The sequence below is a fragment of the Tauraco erythrolophus genome, chromosome 15 (genome assembly GCF_009769465.1).
Source record: "Tauraco erythrolophus isolate bTauEry1 chromosome 15, bTauEry1.pri, whole genome shotgun sequence".
Classification (NCBI taxonomy): Eukaryota; Metazoa; Chordata; class Aves; order Musophagiformes; family Musophagidae; genus Tauraco; species Tauraco erythrolophus.
In genome coordinates this window covers 1,961,198-1,982,835 of record NC_141479.1, presented here as the reverse complement: position 1 = coordinate 1,982,835, position 21,638 = coordinate 1,961,198, and the positions used below count along the sequence as shown (strand labels likewise).

The following is a 21,638-nucleotide window of genomic DNA, read 5'->3' as shown; positions in this document are numbered from 1 at the left end:
CCGGACCAAGCTGGAGAGGAAAGTGCCTCCTCTGAAACAAAGGGCCATAACCGCTTCTCCTTACAAAGCTGTGGAGAAAGGAAGGAAGAGATGTGTGCGAGAGCTACCCCGTGCGAGGCGGCAGATGGTATCGGCATCCGTTGCGATGGGGCTTTCTCCTCCCCTGCGAGAGCAGAGCTGGAGACTAGGCTGGAGGCCTTGCACCTATGCTGTCATAGAATCCTAGAAGAGTTTTGAGTTGGAAGGGACCTTTAGGGATCATCTAGTCCATCCCCCCTGCAGTGAGCAGGGACAGGGGAGATTTCGATGAGATTAAGGAAGAAATGCTTCCCTCTGAGGGTGGTGAGGCACTGGCACAGGTTGCCCAGAGAAGTTGTGGCTGCCCCATCCCTGGAAGTGTTCAAGGCCAGGTTGGATGAGGCTTTGAGCAACCTGGGATAGTGGAAGGTGTCCCTGCCCGTGGCAGGGGGGCTGGAACTAGATGGTCTTTAAGGTCCCTTCCAACCCAAATCGTTCTGTGATTCTATTCTATGATCTTCCACTAGGTCAGGTTGCTCAGAGCCCCGTCCAGCCTGACCTTGAAGATTTCCAGCGATGAAGCATCTACCACCTCTCTGGACAACCTGTGTCAGTGTTTCATCACCTTCATCATAAAAAGTTTCTTCCCTATATCCAGTCTGAATCTCCCCTCTTTGAGTTTAGAGCCATTACCCCTTGTCCTATTGCTACAGGCCCTACTAAGAAATTGGTCCCCGTCTCTCTCATATGCCTCCTTTAGGCACTGGAAGGTGCTGGAAGGTCTCCCCAGAGCCTTCTCTTCTCCAGGCTGAACAACCCCAATTCTCTCAGCCTGTCTTCACAGCAGAGGTGCTCCAGCCCTTGGATCATCTTCGTGGCCTCCTCTGGACCCACTCCAGCAGCTCCATGTCCTTCTGATGTTGGGGACCTCAGAGCTGGATGCAGTGCTCCAGGGCAGGGGTCTCACCAGAGCAGAGGAGCAGAATCTGCTCTTTGGACCGGCTGGTGTTGACGACAACCATTCTTGGGTCACCTGCTACTTGTCCCAACTTCTACACGGTTGGCAAAAGACCCTCAAAGCAAAGCAGGCAGCTGGATTCCCATTGTACAAACCACGTATGGGTTCTTGCACCACTGCTCCCAGGAGCGGGGAGCTCTGGGGCGCAGCCCCACAGCCCTCATCCCTGAAAAGCGGGCAGAAGATAACCAAGGACAGCCTCGTGGACTGTGTTAAGGTCGGCTGGGCGGGTTCAGCACCCAGCCACCTTCTCCCAAGGCAGCCGGAGCAGGTCGGGAGGCGAGACGTCGGGTCTCCCAGGCGGTGCTGAGCCGGGCCGGCCCCGGCTCATTGTGTTTGGCGAAGGCGTCGAGGGCAGCTGACCTTACGTAACCGGAGAACAAAGCGGCTAAATAAAAACTGGAGCTGGGAACGGGCCGTGGAAGTGGGACACGGCTTTCCTGACTAATCAACCAGCATCTGAAGGAAACCGAACTCAATGGCAGGGAAACAACTGCATAAACACATCCCGAGGGAAGAAAGGGAGCGAGAGGAAGCGGCAGGGGAAGACCATGGGGGCACCGGCCCCTTCCACCTCCCCTCCTGCCCTCGCTGCTCGGGTGGCAAAGCCTGGAGCGCTGGGATGGAGAGTGGAAACCTGCTGCCAGCTCAAGGCTTTTAAGGATACCCATGGTTCTTTGCCTGGAAGCCACCAAGTGCATGCTCGGACGGGTCCCAGAGGTGGGAGAGGAGCAGACTTGAGACGGCTGAGCCGGTGCAGCGTTCCTCCCACCGCCAGCTCCGATGGCAGCTGGGTCTAAAGCGCGATGAAGGGAACGGAGCCATTTAACCCCCGGGGTTATGAAGGGCAGAGTTTGGGTTCGCTCGCTCTCACCATACATCGCTACCCTGGCACCACGCAGACACAGGGATTCCTACCAGCCACCTTCTCTCTCCAAATAAAAGCATCCCCCAAACCAACCCTCCAACAAAAAGAGTCTTTTCCAAGAGCCTCTGCTTATCCAGGCGTAATCCAGGAGGGTCCTGGCCCGGCTGCGACCCCTCGTTCCCCGGGAGCCAGAGCCCAGCGGAGCCGATCCACGCTCAGCCCTGGGTGGTCAGAGCCAGATGGGACCGGGGCCACGTCCCTCCACCCCAAATGCTCGAGGCCAACCAACCAGCTCCTTTTCCCCTTCCCGAAAATAGCTGCCTTTGGGTGAAAGCCAACGACCCCGTGAAGCTCAGCCCTAAATAAATTTCCTAAAAACACATTTTCTAGTGCGTTACAAAGAAGAGGAAAGTAGGTGAGGAAGCCAGAGCTCATCAGGACCTGCCTGGGGGCGAGTTGCCCCCCATGCTGGGACAACGGGACCTCCGGCTCCAGCAGATCCGCTCAAGGTGGGGAGAGCCAGACTCTTTCCAAACGTTAACGCTGGAATAAGAGAAGCCAAGTCGCTCTTCCAGAGAGCTAAGCGGGGCCGCGGCAGCTGTTAGGACCCACGCCATCCAGCCTGCTATTTTTAGCTCATCCAACGAGGAAGGAAACCTCAGACAACCATCAGCGGGAGCTGAACCGCAGCTCCTCAGCTGCTCAGCCAGCGCCGCAGGAGCTGCTCCACCCAGGCGGTCTCGCTCCTGACACCAGGAAGACGGATGAGGCTGGCAGGGGGTTTGGGGAGGTCGCCAGCATCGCAGCCCCCAAGCCCTCCAGCACAGAGCCTGAAAACAGTGTGAAAACAGGTAGATCTGCAAGTCAAACCCACCCAAGCTGAGCCGGTTGCTGGTGCTGGGACCTTTTGAAGCCCAAGGAGGGGTGAGGGATTTGGGATCTTTAGAGAAAGCAAAGCCTGGGGAGCAGAAACGAAGCCTCCCTCCCCAGCGGTGGCTTTGCAAGGTCCCGTGGCCACGTCCTGCGTGGGCAGAGGCAGCCTTGGCTCAGCGCTCGGGTTGTGATCCAAAGCTGCTGTGAAACGTGCTTTTGGCTGGGACACCCCGCTCCGGGGAGCACAACAGGGAGGGCCCTGAAACAGCAGCAGTGGAGGAGAAGGGGCAGCCAAGCGACTGCAAAGGATGAGCCACAGACAAGGGAAGGTGGAAAAAAAACCTTCCAGATGTGCTGGGATGATTAATGAAAGGCTTTTTTTTTTTTTATCCCTTGGTTCCCCAGAAAATAGGATTGTCCCTCTTCATCCCTCTTCCAAGCTCCTGCCTGAGCACCGTAGCAGTTCACAGTCAATGTGGGCAGCCTGGAACAGGCAGCACAGGCACCGGCTGAACCCTCTGCAGACCCAGCTGTGGTTTGGGCACCCAGGGCTGCACCGAGCAACCTGTCCTGAGCTGCTTTTGGAGGCTCTGAGGACTTTTATAAGGAGAGAAGATGCTGGCACTCAAGGTCCCGTAAAATATAAGACAATAATGACCTCCCTCCATGCCAGCCTCTGCCGCATCCTGCTGCTAAAGAGTCCCAAATCCCCGAAACGTGAGCTAGAGGAACGAGTGATAGAAGTAAAAACAGTGCCCTGGTGAGTGCCGTGGCAGACTCGGTCCCCGAGCGATGCCGGGTGGGGACGGATATATCGATTTATTACCACGAGAGAGGCTTCTCCCTCCGCCTGTGCAAATCTGACTGGTGTCACCGAGCGACACCGGGGAGCGGGGACATGGAGCCGCAGCACCGAGGGCACTCACCGGAGGAGCTCAGCTGGCCGGTCCTGGCCGGGACGTGAAGCTCCACCGGGCCGGGTCGTGCATCAGAGCCATCGGAGGGACCAGGAGCTTCCGTCTGTCCCGCCGGGGATGAAGCGATCTCGGCCAACACTTCCAGGTCCTTCAGGATAACCTGCGGAGAGAGGGCGGGCACGGGGTGAGCATGTCGGCAGCGGGAGCTTCATCCCGCTCCGAAGCCACAGCCGGGGAGGGCGAGGAGGGAAGCACACACCAAACCCTGGTGCATCAAGCAAGGAGTAGGGAAAAGAGGGCTACGAAGGCCGAAGTGCAAATTTCAAAGGATTGCAGAGGGGATGGGGCAGGAAAGAGAAAAAGGGAGGAAAAAAACCCAGTTTCTGCTCTGCAGGTCCTAGGGGTGAAATTAAACCACATTTAGGCTGCCAGGAGTGGGGCTGGCTTCTCCACCATCCCATCTTGGGGAGGTCTGGGCTGTGCTCCCCCACTCCCCTCCATAACCCTGGGTTTGGGACAAGCCCAGCAGGAGCACGGGGACACCCTCGGGGGCAAGACCAGCCTGTCCACACCCCCCCCATGTCCCCTGCTTGCCCTGTTCAGGGCAGGACCCCAGAGAAGTCACCGAATTAGTCTATATATAGTGTTTCTGGAGAAGTTATTACAGGGTGGAGGTTTCTTTTTTTTTCATCTTCAACCCTTCTCAGGTCTCAGGCTATTTTTGGGTTCCCCTTCGTTCAAACGTCCTTGGGTCTGGATGTTTCATCAGCCGACCCCGACGCTCCAAGCGGAGCAGCGAGGCTGCCGAGAAGGGCCGATGGCCACGTCGAAGCCACCGGCCCCCAGCACGGTGCAGTCCCAACCCCCACCCTCGCCCACCAGCCCTGCGGCCCAGGCTCTCCCCGTGTTCTCACAAAGAGTTATAGGGGAGTTTTAGCTCCAGAGCTATCAAAAAAAAACCCCTTCTCCCAACAAAAAAAGCCAATTACATATTTTTTTGATTGTGTAGGACTTAAATATGACACTGGAAAATCAGAAAGAGGACGGGACCTCGTTGCCATCGTCAGCCTTCGTCCTCTTCCAGGGAAGGGAGCCCGTGGTCCCCGGCAGAGGATTGACCTCGGTCCTCCCCCTCCACCTGGCGTTCAAGCATTGGCGGCTCAGGTAACATGATGCTGGAGGCGTTTCAAGCAAGCGGAGGATGCTCCTGAGCAGAACTTGTGACACCTGGTCTCCTGAAGCCTGTGTGGATTCTTTGGTGGCTAATCATGTGGCTCAGCTGAACTTGCAGCCTTCAAGTAAGGGAATGCGCTAATTTGGGTCTCAAGCTTTCACAGCTGGGGAATAAACACCCTGAGTCTCACTGGTTTTGGCTGAAACTGGTTACTGGGGTTGGGTGAGAGCTGGGACTCTTGTTCACGCTCCTGATTGTGCTGAACCCTGCAGATGTGCCAAGGCAACCAGGATGCCGCATCCCACTGTGCCAAGGCTGTATCAACACGTGGCTGACAAGCCACCCGTGACCACCGCCCTGCCACGACCCCCACCTAAAGCTATCGTCCAGCATAGACTTCACCAGCATCAAGAAACAGGACCGAGACCCTGGGCTGGGCAAAACCCACCCCTGCTGCCTCCTCCCAAAGCATTTAGAGCCAGGTCTTATCCGTGATCCTTGGTCAAGCCTCCCAGAGCCACGTACTGAGCCCTGTATCTCTGAGATGCTGCTTTGGGCTCGGGATGCTCCGGCCAGGCTGCCTGGGTAGCAGTGACAGGTGCGGTGGGACCTCTCCAGCTTTGGAGAGGGCAAGGGGTGTCCCCTCAAACCAGCTGTGTAGGTCACAGGTAGGAGGTGGAAAAAGCAGCCTAGGCTGGATTTTGCAACTGAAAACCACGGAGGAAATAAGGAGCAGGAGGGATGGGTGCAGGAGCACCTGGAGGAAGAGGAGGAGCAGGTGGCTGCGAAGACCCAGGGTTTTCCAGCCGTGGGAAAGAGGTTGGGAGCTCCAGCTCCTGCTGCTGCTTCTCGGCATGCTCCAGAGCGGGTTCCCAGGCAGGGACGGAGGAAAGCCAAGGAGCGCTTGGTATGCGCCGCACATCCCTGCGCTGAGCAAAGCCGGAGCCGGCGGCCGGCTTTGTGCGAGCCAGGAGGCTGTAAGAAAGCAATATCCTGCCATTGCCATGGCAACGGGCTGGCTGCGCCAGGAGTGAGCTGGTCCCATCCGTCAGGAGCCCAGTGGCTGTCGGACCTGACAGCACCGAGAGTGCAAGGGCCGGAGCCGTTCCCAGTTGCCGGGTGAGGGTGTGATCCCGACGGCCGGCCCTGAGGAGCAGCCACTGAGGATGGTTTCTCGGCCCAGAAGGGATCTCTGTGAGGGTTTTCCAGTGGTGATGGGACACAGGGTGGTGTGTCCCTGCTTCGGGAGAGCCTGGGGTCTGGTGGTGTGGACTGGAAGGAGCAGGGAAAAGAGCACCAAGATGGACAGGGGGACCCAGCCGATGCTGTGAGCCAGTCCCAGCCCAGGGACGAGGAGTTGGTTATCAGACACTTATCAACGAGCTGTTATAAAATAAGCAGCTACTTCTCCTCCCTGGGAATAAGGCGAGAATCATAGAGTCATGGAATGGTTTGGGTTGGAAGGGACCTCAAAGATCATCCAGTTCCAACCCCCTTGCCATGGGCAGGGACACCCTCCACTACACCAGGTTGCCCAAAGCCTCATCCAACCTGGCCTTGAACACTTCCAGGGATGGGGCAGCCACAGCTTCTCTGGGCAACCTGTGCCAGTGCCTCACCACCCTCATCGTAAAAAATTTCTTCCTTAGATCTAATCAAAATCTCCCCTCTTCCAGTCTAAAGCCATTTCTCCCTGCGTTGCCTCCAGCGCAGGGATTTTCGAGGCCACGCGAAAACGGTCGGTCTCTCCGGCTCCTCCGCATGTAGGTCAGGTTCATTCGCCGCTTGTTCTGGTTGAACGGAGCCGAGACCGGCTCTGCCGCTGGTGGCACGGGGGAAAGAGCAGCCGCCGAACTGGCACATGGCAGATGGATGTACCTCCCCTCGATGCTCCTGGGGAGGACTTCTGGCCAGAACGCTGGGCTGGCCCTAGTCTGATGCAGAGGAAAGGGGAGGTGACCCCCCCAAATCCACTGCAGATCCCTGGGGAGTGAGACTTGGCACCCCGCAGCACATGCTGAGCACCAGCAGCAGCTCCCAGGGCACACATGATGGCAAGGGTAGGGACCGAGCTCCTGAGGATGCTGCCCTTGCTGGGATTTATGGACAAGTCGACAAAAAGAAACTAAAAAAAAAAAAAGAAATTAAAAGATTAAAATGCCTGCAAGCAGCAGGGAGATGCTCCCGGGTGGCCTGGGATGTCCCAGAGGGTGGGTATTCCCCAGGTGATGAAACAGGGCACATGACACCAGGGATAAGGTTACCCTTGCCAAGGAAAAGATGGAAATTCAGCCGAAGCAAGACGCTCCCAAGATGGAAAACAAGCAGGCTAAGGGCTGCAAAACACTTCTTTGAAGGTGACCAAGATCAGGGAGGCTGTGGAAACCCCCCTGGCATTACCAGGATCAGCGATGCGGTGGGGATCAGGAAAGCCAAGGATGCTGCTGGGTGCTTCCGCCAGCTCCGATGCAGCCCCACGCTGCCAGAGGCCTTCCTTTATTTTGGTTTTATTATTTTTTTCTTTTCCCCCTCCCTCCAAACCTTTTAGCTGTAGCCAAGGGAGGGGAGGCAAGCGTGGGCGGGCGGTGCCGGAGCCAAGCGCAGCCAGCGGCGCGGCTGGCTGAGCCCCAGCCACGCACGGTGTGAAAAGCAAACTTGTGTGCGTCCTCCCTCCGCCTCCCCCGGCTTTAAAAACGGAAAAAGAAAAGAAAACCCACCATTAATCTTCCCACACCAATTTAACCAAACCTCTTCTCAGGTCCCCAGCCAGGTCGTGCTAACACAAGCTCACCGCACCAGCAAACGCAGCAGGCAGCGGCGTCTGGGGGGGTCACTGGGCAATGCCACCCCAAAACCACGCCGCAAGCTGGATGCGACCCGTCCTCTTCCGCACGAGCAGCGTCACAGCTCAGTGCCCCTCTCTCCATGTGTTTCACCAGCGTAGCGGGAGCTCCACATGCCACCTGATGCCAGTTGCAGGCGGGATTTCTTCACGAATTAAGAGGGCAGGGATGGGTTCAGCCAGGGGGACGCGGCGGAAGCTGCGCCGGAGCATCCCTGTGGACCAGGCTGTGGTGGGATGGATCCTTGCAGCCCCTTCAAACACAGCACCTGGAGACCCAGCGCTTGCCACAGCCAAAGGGTTCCCTTTTATTTGCTACCCTGTCTCCCACCCAGCACCCTGGGCAGCTGGGCGCCCAAAGCCAAGCTCGCCAAATCCTGCATCCCGCACCTCCGTCCCACCCTGGCCCCAGCTCCTCGGGCCACGGATCGCCTCTGCTCTGCGGCCAGCAGGTTTTCTGTGGTTTTACTCTGTTCTCTTGTGTTGTGGATGAAGTTGTGGCTGCTCCATCCCTGGAAGTGTTCAAGGCCAGGTTGGATGAGGCTTTGAGCAACCTGGTGTAGTGGAGGATTTCTCTGCCCATGGCAGGGGGATTGGAACTAGATGATCTTTGAGGTCCCTTTCAACCCAAACCATTCCGTGATTCTCTGATTTCACCCGGGAATTCTCCCAGCACCACCTTGAGCCCACCACTAATCATCTGGTGTACGTATAAACTCTACGTGCACATGTATACGCTGGACATGCAATTGTGGTCCAGGAGCGGTGCTGAGCCAAGAAGCTCCCTGTGGTTATGCTCTCGAGAAACTTCCCGTTCCTGCCCATCGCAGCGCACGGCTCGTCCTTCAACCCTGCGCCCTCGGAGGAAGCGTCACCCCCACCCTGCTGTAAGACCTTCAGCCTCTGCGTACGGCGAGCCGGGCTGACCGCACCTCCCACCAGCCAACAGGAAGGACATCCCTCTCTCCGTGCCCCACCGTTTCAGTCCTATGCTCACCCTCAGAGTAACTTCCCTCTTGAAAACAAGGAGCCTCTCCACTGCAGTATTGTGTAGCTTTGAGTCTCTCTCCAGAGAAGCTTTAGCACCCAAGAAATTAAAATAAAAGCCATGTATGACAGAGCTCTCCTCTTGGCAGACGTTAGTTCTCGCCCTCTGCTCTGCGCGGGGTCACGATATTTCAGCTGTGGTGAATTAAAGGCCGGGAGCTGGAGCACGATGGCTCTGAAACCAGCAGAGCCACGCTCCAAACCAAACCCTGCTGAGGCAGCTGCTCCCGTCGGCACCAGCTTTTGTTCAGCTTCATCATACGGAGACCTGGGCTTCAAAATCCTGCGCTGAGACGTGTAGGAAGGGTGGAGGAGATAACAGCAAAGGAGAAAGACGAATACAAGGATACCACCACACGTGGGGTTCCTCCTCTCCTAGTTTAACACTGGGGAACTGCAGAGAGGGGCAAAACGTTTCAGCTTGTCCTGGAGAAGCTGGCTTGATGGCCATGCCATGGTTGGATTTGCCGTGCCATGAACTTGATGGTTCAAGTCCATCACTACCTCCACAGGCAGTGGTAGTCCCAGCTCAGCTAAGAAGGTACAACCCCTGCCCAGCGCCAGGAGCAGGCTTCTGAAGGATGCTCTAGGAGATAACAGCTGCCAACAGCAAGCTAAGAAACCATTTGGATCTTCTTGCTATATTCAAAGCCTCGCCAGGCTGCTGCAATGAACGCAGGTAGGCTTCCACGTTAGCAGAGTTAAGAGGAAGCCAGAATCTAACCTGCTTCACGTCAGACACAGGCTCTGCCTCATGCATCGCTCCTGCATGACTCAGACAAAAGTCCCAGCACAACTTCCAACCCCCAGCAAGGCTGAGAGGAGCAGATAAGCAAACAGGAACACGTTCGGCTGTAAAGAAACAACTCATGAAATGATGGAATGGTTTGGGTTGGAAGGAACCTTCAAGATCATCTAGTTCCAACCCCCCTGCCATGGGCAGGGACACCCTCCACTACACCAGGTTGCTCAAAGCCTCATCCGACCTGGCCTTGAACATCTCCAGGGATGGGGCATCTACAACTTCTCTGGGCAACCTGTGCCAGTGCCTCACCACCTTCACTGTAAAAAATTTCTTCCTTAGATCTCATCTAAATCTTGGATCATTCTTGTGGCCCTCCTCTGGACCCGCTCCAACAGCTCCATGTCCTTCTGATGTTGGGGACCCCAGAGCTGAACGCAGCACTGCAGGGGGGTCTCAGGAGAGGAGAGCAGAGGGACAGAATCCCCTCCCTCGACCTGCTGCCCACACTGCTCTGGATGCAGCGCAGGACATGGTTGGCTTTCTGGGCTGCCAGCACACCGTGTCAGCTCATGTTAAGCTTCGCCTCAATCAACACCCCCAAGTCCTTCTCCTCATGGCTGCTTTCAATCCATTCTCCACCCAGCCTGTGCTTGTGCACAGGATTGCCCTGACCCATGTGCAGGACCTTGCACTTGGCCTTGTTGAACTTCATGAGGTTCTCACAGGCTCACCTCTCCAGGTCCCTCTGGACGGCATTCCTTCCCTCGGTGTGTTGACCACACCACTCAGCTTGGTGTCATCAGCAAACTCGATCCCACTGTCCGCATTGCTGACAAAAGATGTTAAACAGCACCGGCCCCTACACCAACCCCTGAGCAACACCACTCGTCACTTGGACATCGAGCCGTTCCGAACTCCATTTTGAAGATAGAGAAAGGAAAACAAAGCAAATAAAGAAAACCAGCAGCATCACTCCTCTGGTCATCTCAGAGGTGCCCTCACTGCCTGTTGTGTCCACCTGAACCGAGCACCTGGGTCCAGCTGGGAAGCACCCAGTGGACTGACCTGCTCCACCAGAAGCTGCCTTTGCACCAGGAGCTTGCAGAGGGAGATAATCTGAAGAACAGGCCTTCTTCAGCCGCGCCTACCAGCAGTGGTGCTTTTAACCCACGGGTGGAAAGGTCCAACCCACTGCTTCCAAAGAGCATTCGGGCTTTGGTTTTTCACCTCTTCTAACACCAATTCTTCAAGTGGGTGTTGGGGCTGCGAGACTCGCACAGACTGAAGGAGCAGCTTGGGCAGGAAACCCCACTCCCAGCAGGATCCCGTTAGTCTGGGGGCCATAAGGAAGTTCTTTAAGCACATCAGATTTTAACCAGAGCTTTTAAAGATGGCCTTCAAAAGCAGGTCTCAAAGGCAGGGGAGCATCTCAAAGGAGCATCTCCCTGACGGAGAGTGGCATGAGGTGACGCAGTGCAGCATCCGACAGCCAGGAATCCTGTATCCCTGCTTGGCTACGCATCAAAGGGAACCGCTCGCTCCAACGTCTCCGCGCCGCTGCCTTTGTGAATCTTAACCAGGTCTCTTGACCGTCTGTTTTCCGGTGCAGAAGAACGGGGTGGGAAGAGGAGGAGGAGAGAAAGCAGAGATGACTCAGGCCACCACGGATGCATCGGGAGATGCCGGCCCCTGCTCGGCACGGCAGAGGCGGTGCAGCACCTTGTGGTACTCCAACAACAACAAAAAACGGGTGTTGACAACCTAAAGGGCACGGATCTGGCTCCATCCAGCGCTGGTCTCTTCTTGCTTTGGGCTTGCACCACAAAAAGATGTTCAACCTCACCAGGATCCCTTGGGGCAGGGCAGCATTGCAGGATGAAAACAGCAAAAAAAACCCACCTTGAAAACTCACATATAGCCCGTGCTGCACCAAAGAACCGATGGAGAAGCTTGCACAGGACCCTGCTCTAACCCAGCGATCCCCAGCCCGCGAGCCAAGAGCTTCCAGGGACCCCATCTGCTCCAGGACAACGTGAACATGCATATGAATACCGTAGGGAGTAATGGTTAAGAGAGCAGCTCCCGTCCCCTTCTCTAACGGGCGCTGCCATTGCAGGTCAGGGAGCTCAGTCTGTCCTCAGCGTTCCCAAAAACCACCCAGCTCCAACCCCTCCTCCTACTATTTCGGTCGTTTCTATTTCCTCTGCGGAGAGCAGCAACCCTGGCTGGGAGCCAGCCGAGCAGCGGCGTTTAATGGATTGACTCATCTATGGATTTCCTTAAAATAAAATAAAAAAAAAAAACCAAACCCAAACCCCAACACCCAAACCCTCCAATCATTTAAATAAATAGAAGACGGGATTAAACAAATCGGCTTAAAATTACTTTTGAGCCATTCCCGGTTATGTCACACGGAGGAAACGCATCACACCAGGGGCCTTTCTCCGCCGCTTTTCTCAAACATTACTACGCGGTGTAATTGCGACATGACTCACCGCCGTCCCCTGCCAAGCTGGAGAAGACTATCTGCGAGACGCCGGGGGGACTCTGGGAAAGGTCTGCACAGCGAGTGGTGGGGTATGGAAAACGGATTTTTGCTGGACACCATCCCCCGTTGCATCTCTACGGAGCCGTCACAACACTCCCGAGTTCCCACTCACCCAGGATCTGACCGTGACTCAACCCCCTGGAGAAGACACCAGCCCCGGGACCTGATGCCCCAGTTGTCTTCCCCAGTAAGTAAAATGGATTTTTTAGGAGTTGGCTTTGAAGGATCAACTGTTGGAGGTGGAGGAGAAGGTTTTTATGGACAGAGGGTCCCAAACACACCAGCCTAACTGCAATGGCTGGGCTTTCAGCCCGGGGATCACCTGCACGCTCTGCGTTGGGTCTTCTTCGGTTTAGCCAACGGGGTTAAACTCCCCAGTGCCAGCACTGGCCAAGCCTCACAAAACCCCTCGGTTCAACCCAAAAAACCCAAAGCCCAGCTAGATGTGGAGACAGTGAGCTTTTGGGAGGAGTTCTGCAGCAGCCGCAGCACTTACCTCGTCCGACTCGTCTGAGAGGGTCCGCAGCAAGATGGGGAAGAGGCTGTCGGTGTGTCGGAACATCTAGAACCAGAAAGATGGACGATGTCAGTCCTACCAGGCCTAGTCAACCCATGGGGTCCCTCACCCAGGGGGAGGCTGCTGAAAGCTTCACCAGCAGTTTTCACTTGAACTGGAGAGCTCTTCTCCATTAAGCTACTGGGTGTGCAGCAGCCAAAGCCTCCTCAGAAAAGGCAGGTGGACACCTGGTTGCAATGCTGCCAAGGTAATTACAGCCAGTTTGAAGGGAAGAAGCAGATGAGCTCAGTCCCATGAAGGAAGCGGCAGGCTTGCGTGCCGTGTCGCTGACCTACCTTACGAGGAGTCTTGATGTACAAGTGGTAGAGCCACTTCAGGACTGCAATTCTGGTCATCATCCCAATGGACGTGTCATGAAGGTGGCAGTCCAGCACCTGAACGATTCCATCCAGGTTCAGCGTCACCTGGATCCTCTCAGAGCTGCACAGAAAGGAGAGAGGCTGGTTCAGTGCTCTAACGTCCAATTCACTCTTCCCATGGGTGGGGAGGTCTACAACGCACCAGAGGCCACATCAAAACCCTGAGAAACCTCAACTGTCCCCTTGGCCTGCTCCTGCCCTGCTCAGCCTGGCCACCCGCATTTGTTATTCTGTACGTCCAGATCTGCTCATGGCAAAGCCAACAACTGTGCTCATGTGTCGTGGTTTTTTGGACTGAGGGTCGAGACAAGAACCGAAAGGGAGCACCCACCAACCATGGTCTCGGGCAAAACATGACTCAGGCTTTCTTCATAAAAACAAAACAATTTATTAACAGTTACTAAACAAGAGACATAGGGGAACGAAAAAACCGGTTACTTGAGAGGAGAAAAAAGAGAAAACAAGGCCAGATCTTAAACACAACAACCTCCCCACCCCGTTTCCTTTCGTTCCTGGCTCAAACCCCCCCCCCCCGGCGGCGCAGGGGGACAGGAATGGGAAGTGCAGGTCAGTCCGTCCATGTTGTTCACTGCCGCTCCTTTTCTTAAAAGGAGGAGGAGTCTTTACACCATTTTTCCCTTGCTTCGGTGGATCCCCTACTCACAAAGAAAAAGTCCCCAAACTTTTCCAAAGTAAGTCCTGCCCGCAGGATTGCAATCCTCCCCATGGATCGCACCAGTTCGGGCTTTACCAGTCTCGGCCTCTTAGGGAGCTGCTGCCACTCGCGTCGGCGTGGGTCGTCCCACGGTCTCCAGATGCCTCCACGACCTCGTCGTGCATTCCATGCCCCATTATCAACAGTACCTGGTCGCGCATCCCCTGCTCCACGACCTCTCCTGGGCTCAGGCATCTCCTTCCCGACGTGGGTTTCTCCACGGGCCACGAGTGGGTCGCTGCTCCGCCGAGTACACCCTGGCTGCAGGGGGGCCGCCTGCCATCTCACACCGATTTGCAAGGGAAGCCTCAGCTCCAGCACACCTCCTCCTGCTCCATCTTTGCTGACCCGGTCGTTGTGGTTGTCTTCTCTTAGATATTAATCCTCTCTGGGGGAGCTCGGCCCGGCGGGCACCCCGGGAGTGGGGCGCTTACCGAGTCCCCCATGCGGCTCCCCCGGCGCCATCTTGAGCACATGGCGCCGGCCCGGGCCCGAGCGGCCGCCCGGCCGGGAGCCGGGAGCGAGGGCAGCGCCCTCCTGCTCTCTCCTCGCTCCTGAGCAAAAAAAGCCCCTTCCCGCCCCTTTGTCTCAACTTAAATAGGGCAATTCGCAGAGGCGCCGCCTTGGCTCAACCTCCCCCGGGGGGGATGGGACTCAGATCTGGTGGCACAGGGAGCAAATCCCCTCCCCTGCCACCAGAACACCCCCCCACACATCAAACTATCACATCATGTCTTCAAGAGTTACGAGAGCCAGGAAGCAAGCTCCAGGCTTGCAGGGTCATGGCTGGGCACAGCTGGGTTTGTCCATGTGGTGTAGGTAGCTCCTGACTGGTGTTATGAGATGGGGAAGCACAACGAGAGACACAGCAGCGCACTAAAAACTTGCTCTGGAAACAACAGAAACCTTCCAGGCTTTAAGGTTTACCACCTTCCCAAAACAGCTGGTACCTGCACATGATAAGATGCCGCCCTAGATGACTCCAGCACCATGGCTATATTGAGAAACTGGTCAAAGTTCTGGAGTTCAAAGCCCAGCGATCCATAAAATGCATTTAAACTTCAATTCAAGTTTTACTGGTTCAAAACACCTCCAGAGAACATCAACCCACGTGTCCCCACACTTTGCTAGCTGAGGTCACCCAGCCAGGTGAGGACATCCAGGCGAGGACATCCAGGCTCTGCTGATCCCAGCAGACGCGTGTCGAGGACTGCAGATGGTGCCCTGGCTGGCAGTGGTTTGAGGACCCAACTCTCTGCTACAAAGCTGCCTTGAGAACATCATCTTGTTTCCCAAAGCCACCCAAAAGATGAGGACAGCTCCCGATTTTGCCGATTTTTGCCTCTTTTTTAACACCGACAGCTGCAGACCGTTAGCTCTTACCGTGGTGAACAACTTCCCAGTTTTCCTCCAAACAGCTGGGACCTGCACTGGGACAGGAGACCCCAACGCAGAAGAGGTCACGTTACAGTGGGGTTTTTTTTGTCCTGTTTGTGATCCTAAAGTCCATCTGATGGTTTCCCACCTCCTCGACAGCACGGAGGTGGGAGGTACCTGTCACAGGAGACCAGGTTAAGGAGAGATGGTGGGACTTGAGATGGTTGGACTTGAGATGGTGGGACTTGAGACAGTTGAAGCAGACCTCCAAGAGGTTGCTGCACTGAAGAGCTACATCACTCCTGTCCTACCCAAGCTACTGAATTATTCAAGGCTGGACCAGACTCTCGCCGATTTTTCCGGCGCGCGCGGAGCTGCTCTGCATCTCGGTTGATAAGAAATCCCCAGGGGCAGATTTCTCACGGTATAATTCGCAAGTAGAGCTGCAGCTTAATAGGATTTGATCTTCCCTAGGACACACGTCGTTAAGGGCGAGAGGAGGCGGCTGCGGCCCCGACAGCCCTGCGGGTACCTCACCGCTCGATCTGCCGCACGTAGCCGGTGCCAGGGGCTGCCAATTGCGTTCCCGGTTGGAATAAGTCGCGCTTTGATGTTGCAAACAACGGCCGAGGGCCCACCGCTCGGATGCGCGGAACAGCAGGGAAGGAAGGACCCGGAGCACGAGGAGTTTGAGAGAGGGGACACCCAAGGGAGCTTTTCCTGCAAAACCATCTCTGGCTGCAGCGGCGCAGCCTGCTGTCCCCCCGGCACGGGGCTCCCGATGGAAAAGGAGCACGAATCCTCGACCTAAATACATCTCCGTGCCAAAACACGCATCGCCTGGCGCAGGATGGGAAGAAAAAAACCCCAAACCCTCAGGGTAATGCGCGTTTCCAGCCCGGTTTGTGCCAAAATCACTCGTGAAAACCCCTTCCCGGGAGGGCTCCTCGGGAGTGCTGCCGTGGCTGTGGCTCCGAAGTGGGCTCGGCAGCTCGCCCCGGCTCGCTCTAATCCCCCGGCAGCGCGGCGCGGGAGCGGCGGTAACGGCACTGTGCTAATGCGATCCTCCGGGCCTGCCGCGCCGCCTCCCAGCGCCGGCATCTGCAGCCGGGCAGATGTCAGATGCGATCGTTTCCATCTAACCCACTACCCCAGATTCTTCTCCGGAGGACGAGCGCGGCCCTGGTGCCACCTCCGTGATGGCGAGAACCACGTTTTCAGGGGGAACTGAGCGGTAATGGGAGCTGTACCAGGCTCTTGCCTCTGCATACTGGTACTTTTGGCTCAAGCTGAGTGGTGAGGCAGGAGACCCAGCCCCCAGCACATCTTCCCTTTCTCAGAAAGCATCCTCCAGCACAGGAAAACGGCTCGCTTTCCAACAGTGTTCAACCCACAGCAATATTTTTCACCTTGTTGACTCATTTTCTCAGTTCTCCCTGTTCTTCAAGGGCTTCTGCCATCTCCCTCCCCAGCAGCCGCCTTTTCTCTGCCAACCTCTGAGCTGTCATCTCCCTCCTGGCCTCCTGCCTGGCCCAGCTGCTTTCCTGACCCCGTTTTCAGACAAGGTTAAGGTCCAGGCCAGGCTCTAGGCTTTAAGCTGCCTTGCCAAGGGTGGAAATATCCAGGTCCTTTCATTGTGGTCCAAGTCACAAGGGCAGCTCCCATACGGGCTGGCAGCTGTGCCGCTCGACGGGCTCGCGCCAGCGGCCAGGAGGTAAATAGCTCCTCTCTGCCATCGGTCCCACAAGCTGTCACTTTCTCGTCCTCCATCGCTCTCATTTCCCCGCTCTTGGCTTCCTTCTGCTCACTGCGGTTTCGGAGCACTGGAAGCGCCCGCGGCACCAGCTCATCTTCCCGGGAAGCGACGAGGCAAAGGTCTAAGGCAGCGGCATCCAACGAGCTGTAGGTCACCGTGAGGAGGGCTGGGGCAGCGTGCCCGAGGTCCCCCTCCAGCTCATCCACCCACCAGTGCAGTGAGAAAGGTGAAGGGAACCCACTTCCTTGCTCCAGGCTGGGCAGGAGGAGCCTCCTCAAGAGGACACCCTGGACCCAAAAGCTGCAGCAAGGCAGACTCCACCAGACAAGCTGCTGGAGAACGGGACTCCCAGGCAGGCTTGGCGCAGGAGCTCAAAGCAAGCCAACCGTCCCCTGGGTGCCACAGGGCACCCAGCACCATCCCTCCACCCAAGTGTCCATCACCTCAATGAGCTCCCCAGTTGCACCCCAAAGCGCACCAGGCTCTGAACACCGGGCTATGGTGACTTCCAGCATGAGACACGCAGCAGCAATTTGGGCTTTGTACTAAGCCCTAACTACCACCTTTAAAAGCCCGATTTAAACACAGCCTTGGGCACTCCAGCCACGTGGCAGCTGTCTGCCCTATCTGCAGAGCAACGTGTCTGTGTGTTGCTGAACACCACCCAAAACAAGAAGCCTTCCTTGCACCAGGAAGGACCACAAAGGCTCTTCTGGAGCCCCCGTGTCTCTTACCCAGTTTGGTGAGGGATCACAGTCCCACCACCCTCGTCCGACTGCCGTGCACCCTACCCAGGCAGCTGTGCCGAGCGCCGGCTGGCCTGGCACCACACTTAGGAAGTTCTCTCAAACCATCCAGGTCTTGTATTGAAACACCAATGTGGTTACAAAGAGCCTAAAAGGCCCTTCCCAGGTGTTTTGGTCCAGCCACGCAGGACAGACATCCGCATCTCTGATGGACGGACGGAAGCCTGGGCTCTGCTCCAGCTGCCCACTGCCACCTCCCCTTCCTGAGCTGGGCCTCTGAAATATGGTTCTGGTCCGCTTCTGATGGCAGTTGTTGGCAGAAGCTGGAAGTGGGGACCCGCACAGGCACAGGGAGCCCCGCAGCCCCTCCAGCCCTGCGCAGCCAGGCTCTCCCAGCAGGCATGGCCACGGTCCCCATTCCCTAGTGAATGCCACCGGGAAGCTGGCAGTTACCCTGGAAGCATTTTGGATCGTTTTAGGAGCGGAGTGGGGCGATGGGGGCTGCGTGTGCATGTCAGTTTGTGGCCACGGGAACGTGCCCGGCATCCCTCTATCCAGCATTCAGACCTCGTCATCTTCTTGGATGGCATCTCCGCGGAAGAAGACGTCCCTCTGCAGATGCCGGGGGCTGTGAGTTCCTCCGCCCCTGCTGCCCGTGGTCCTCCTCCTTTCGCCGCCGCCGCGGTGTCATCCCTCTGCGGATGTCCGTGCCGGGGAGGGCAGGAGAAGGGGGCGTGAGAGCTGGATGCTGGCGCCGGGCCACGCTCCATCACTCGCTGGCGGGGGGAAGCAGCGGGGTGGAACGAACAAAAACACAAGCAAAAGGGTGACTTCATCTTAAAAGGCAGCTGCGACTTCCTCCGTCTGCCGGCTCTCCAGCTTTCCAGAGCAACGCGAGGGTTTCCCGTGGTCCTGCCTTGACACCCAGTGGGCATTCGGCACGCAGGCAGCTGTCCGCTCCCCGCTGGGAATTACGGCTGCAGCCAGCCATGGTGTGCCAGCTCTCGCCTTCCTCCGCCTCCAGGGCTGAGCCAGACGGCCTGAGCAACAGACACAGCTCCGGGCAGGTGGCCAGGACTCCTGCCAGCCACCCATGGCCCCCCAAGTCCCGTGCTGGTCCCCCGGCGAAAATCTTCCAGGTCCCAAGGCTGGGCCAGCGGAGAGGTCACCCAGGAGGGGGAGACGGGCTTCAGGGCAGGTAAACCCCAGGATGAAGCCTGGTATCTTGGGACTAAAAGGGCTTAGGAGGGCTCAAGGACAGGCCCCTCCATAAAATCAGGCGTCTCAGAGAGGCGAAGGCTCTCACCTGCTATCCTGGGTGGTTTTCCCTGGCGCTTGGGGAGAGAATCTTAGAATTTTTTAGGTTGGAAGGGACCTTGAAGATCATTGAGTCCAACCATAAACCTAATGCTGCCACGTCCCCGCTCAACCATGTCCCTAAATCAGAGGTACATAAAGCCGCAGACATCATAACTGAAGCACAGTGATTAGATGAAAGGGAGAATTGTCTCATTTAGCGATAACACGAAGAGTTTCTTTCCATTGCTGGCAGTTATCCCTTGTCCCCCTGGACTCACCACCTCTCCTTTTCCTTCCCCTTCCCCATTTCAGCCCCACGCACACTCACTTACGTCCCTTTGGAACGTCAGTGGCTGAGCAGGGCCAGGACGCAGCGGTGATGGAAAAGTTGGGGAAACCATTTAACAGTCATAAAAGGGAACTGAGGCGCAAATGAAAAGATCCATCCTTTCAAGAGAAGGAAAAAATCAAGAGGAGGGAGATGCTGAGCTTTGCAGGAGAGCAAAAAAGGAACAGAGGGGTCCAGACCATCAACCATGGGTATCACGTGCCAGCCTGGCTGGCGGGATGCACCTAGAGCAACACATCCTATTTTGGGGACCACGACGGTGAATAAATATAGGCATCGGCACAATAAAAGTGTCGGAAATCACGACCTCTGAGGAAAAGGACTATAGGGAGCAGGAGGAAAGGAAAGATGCATTGTAAGAGCAGATCTGCCCCCAGATCCACTGACAGCTGGATGGGGAGAGAGGTATTTGCAGGAGAGGTGATTGAGATGAGACATCGGGAGGGATCGTGCTGGGCACGGGGCTGCTCTCTGCAGGCGTGGGCATGGTTAATGCCATGTGAGGCTGGCAGAGAGACCGGCTGGCCGCAGCTGCTGCTGAGATACCTCTCCAGCAGCCAGACCTGGATGGCACAGCCCCTGGTGCAGCCCTGCGGCTCGGTGCTGCGGTGGGCTGCCAGGATGGCAGCTCGGGGGCGCTGAGAAGCAGGGTCGGCGCTCTCCAAGCTCTTCCGACAGCCCCAGACCAGCACACCGCTGTTCTTCTATCACCATTCCTCTGCAAAGGCAGGAGGGAACCCAATGCCTCCTGTTCTGGCCAAGCTAGGAGAGCCATAACTGAGTCAACCATCCACCTTCTCCCTATCTTTTAGCCGGAGTGCCAAACCATGGGGGCTTGAGGACAGGTGAGGTGCAGAACGCCGAGTGCACAGACACTCGCTGCCTCACCAGACCTCTCCTGGGGTCTTTGCAAGGTCTCCTGGTGGGGCAAACATCTCAGTTGACCATAAAGTCAAGAAGTTTTGGTGCAAACGCATCAGAGGGAAACAGCCAACTCCCAGAGCATCCCCAGTCATCCACCCCACTGTGACCCAGGAGACCTCAGCTGTTCCCAGCCCAGTCTGTCCTTCCCTACAGCTCTGTCAGCATCTGTCAGTCGTCGGCTGTACCCCGAGAAGCCTTCCCTCCTTCTCAAGCCCTTCTGAAGCAAGGAACGGACCCTACCTGGTTACTGTGAAGACGCTGCTGTTGCTGTAGTTGGAGTCGCCGGACGCATCCAGACAGCCTGGGGGCAGAGAGAAAGGAGCTGCGGTTAGTGGGACGGCAGGGACGGCAGACAGCAGGACTGGGAGGCTGGAGAGCTGCGTGACTTTCTGCGAAGACATCACCAGCCATCGTTTGAGGGTCTGCGGACCCCGAGGGTCCCTTCTGCCTGCAGTGAGCTTTCTGCACTCCTTGTGAAGCTCTTCTCCACCACGAAGGGTTCTGGATGAAGCTGGTAAAGGACTGCACTTACCCAGCCAAACACAGGCTGGGCAGCTTCGGACCTCTGCCCCAAACTGGGTCTCCTCCTCTGTCATGGAGACCCAGACACATCCTTCTCATGGTTTCAACCACTCTTGAAGAAGGAGCTCAGAACTGCAGAGCTGCCTTCCGTCGTCCAGATTTCAATGCCCAGAGACACCACAGCAGCACAGGAAAGGCTGAATCCAACCCAGGATAACTCCACCTGGCCAGCTCTCCCACGCCACCACTCCACTTGGAAGCCAAGCGACTCAAAGCGCCTTCCAACCTCTGCTCCATGCCAAAACTGGGTCTTACAAGCACGATGCCAAAGCACAACGGGATGAACCCAGCTGTTCATGCCCCCTTGTGCCAACTGCATCTGCTCACATGCACAGCGGCACTGCCGCATCAGCACAACCAGGGAGAAGCGAAAGGAGTTTGGGATGCAGAAACATCACAGGTGTATCAGACCCTGCCTGCTCCAAGGTACGATCCGACCCCGAAGGGGTGGAGACTAAACTGATTCGACTTTCTGTTGATGTTTTAAAGCTCATCTGCAATAGATTTTTAAAAAGAGGAGGTATTCTGGGGACAAATAAGGAATAAAAAAAGAAAACATTTTGTTCCTGTGCTACAGCACTTGATTTTTCCCCTTCCATCTTTTCCAAAAAAAAACGCTGCTGCATTGGCCGGGAATCGAACCCGGGCCTCCCGCGTGGCAGGCGAGAATTCTACCACTGAACCACCAATGCTGAATGTGGGGTGCCCCACATCTCTGCCCCACGCCTCCAAAACCAGTGGGGTGGGAGTAGCAGGGACAGGGGACCTCAACAGACAGCTCTGATGCTGGGGATCAAGCCATCAGAGCACCTGAGACGTCACCACAGCCCAGGAAGGGTTGTCATTAGCCTTCAGAGTTAACATTCTGATGAGACAACCAAGCAAAGCTCACGCTCTCCTCAGA

The 21,638-nt window shown here is 56.5% G+C and overlaps 1 protein-coding gene and 1 non-coding gene across 2 annotated transcripts in view; both read right to left on the bottom strand.

Moving 5' to 3' along the window:
* VAC14 (VAC14 component of PIKFYVE complex) overlaps window positions 1–21,638 on the bottom strand; it is a 59,703-nt gene that overhangs the window by 25,682 nt on the left and 12,383 nt on the right. The window contains exons 10-13 of the mRNA XM_086620810.1: window positions 20,393–20,453; window positions 12,903–13,047; window positions 12,547–12,612; window positions 3,704–3,854 (exon numbers count right to left, since the gene is read on the bottom strand). Of these exons, the coding sequence (XP_086476936.1) occupies window positions 3,704–3,854; window positions 12,547–12,612; window positions 12,903–13,047; window positions 20,393–20,453 (423 nt within the window). The remainder of the gene's footprint in view (window positions 1–3,703; window positions 3,855–12,546; window positions 12,613–12,902; window positions 13,048–20,392; window positions 20,454–21,638) is intronic.
* TRNAG-GCC (transfer RNA glycine (anticodon GCC)) lies at window positions 21,356–21,426 on the bottom strand. Its single transcript has one exon. It is a non-coding gene; the product is annotated as a tRNA-Gly (tRNA).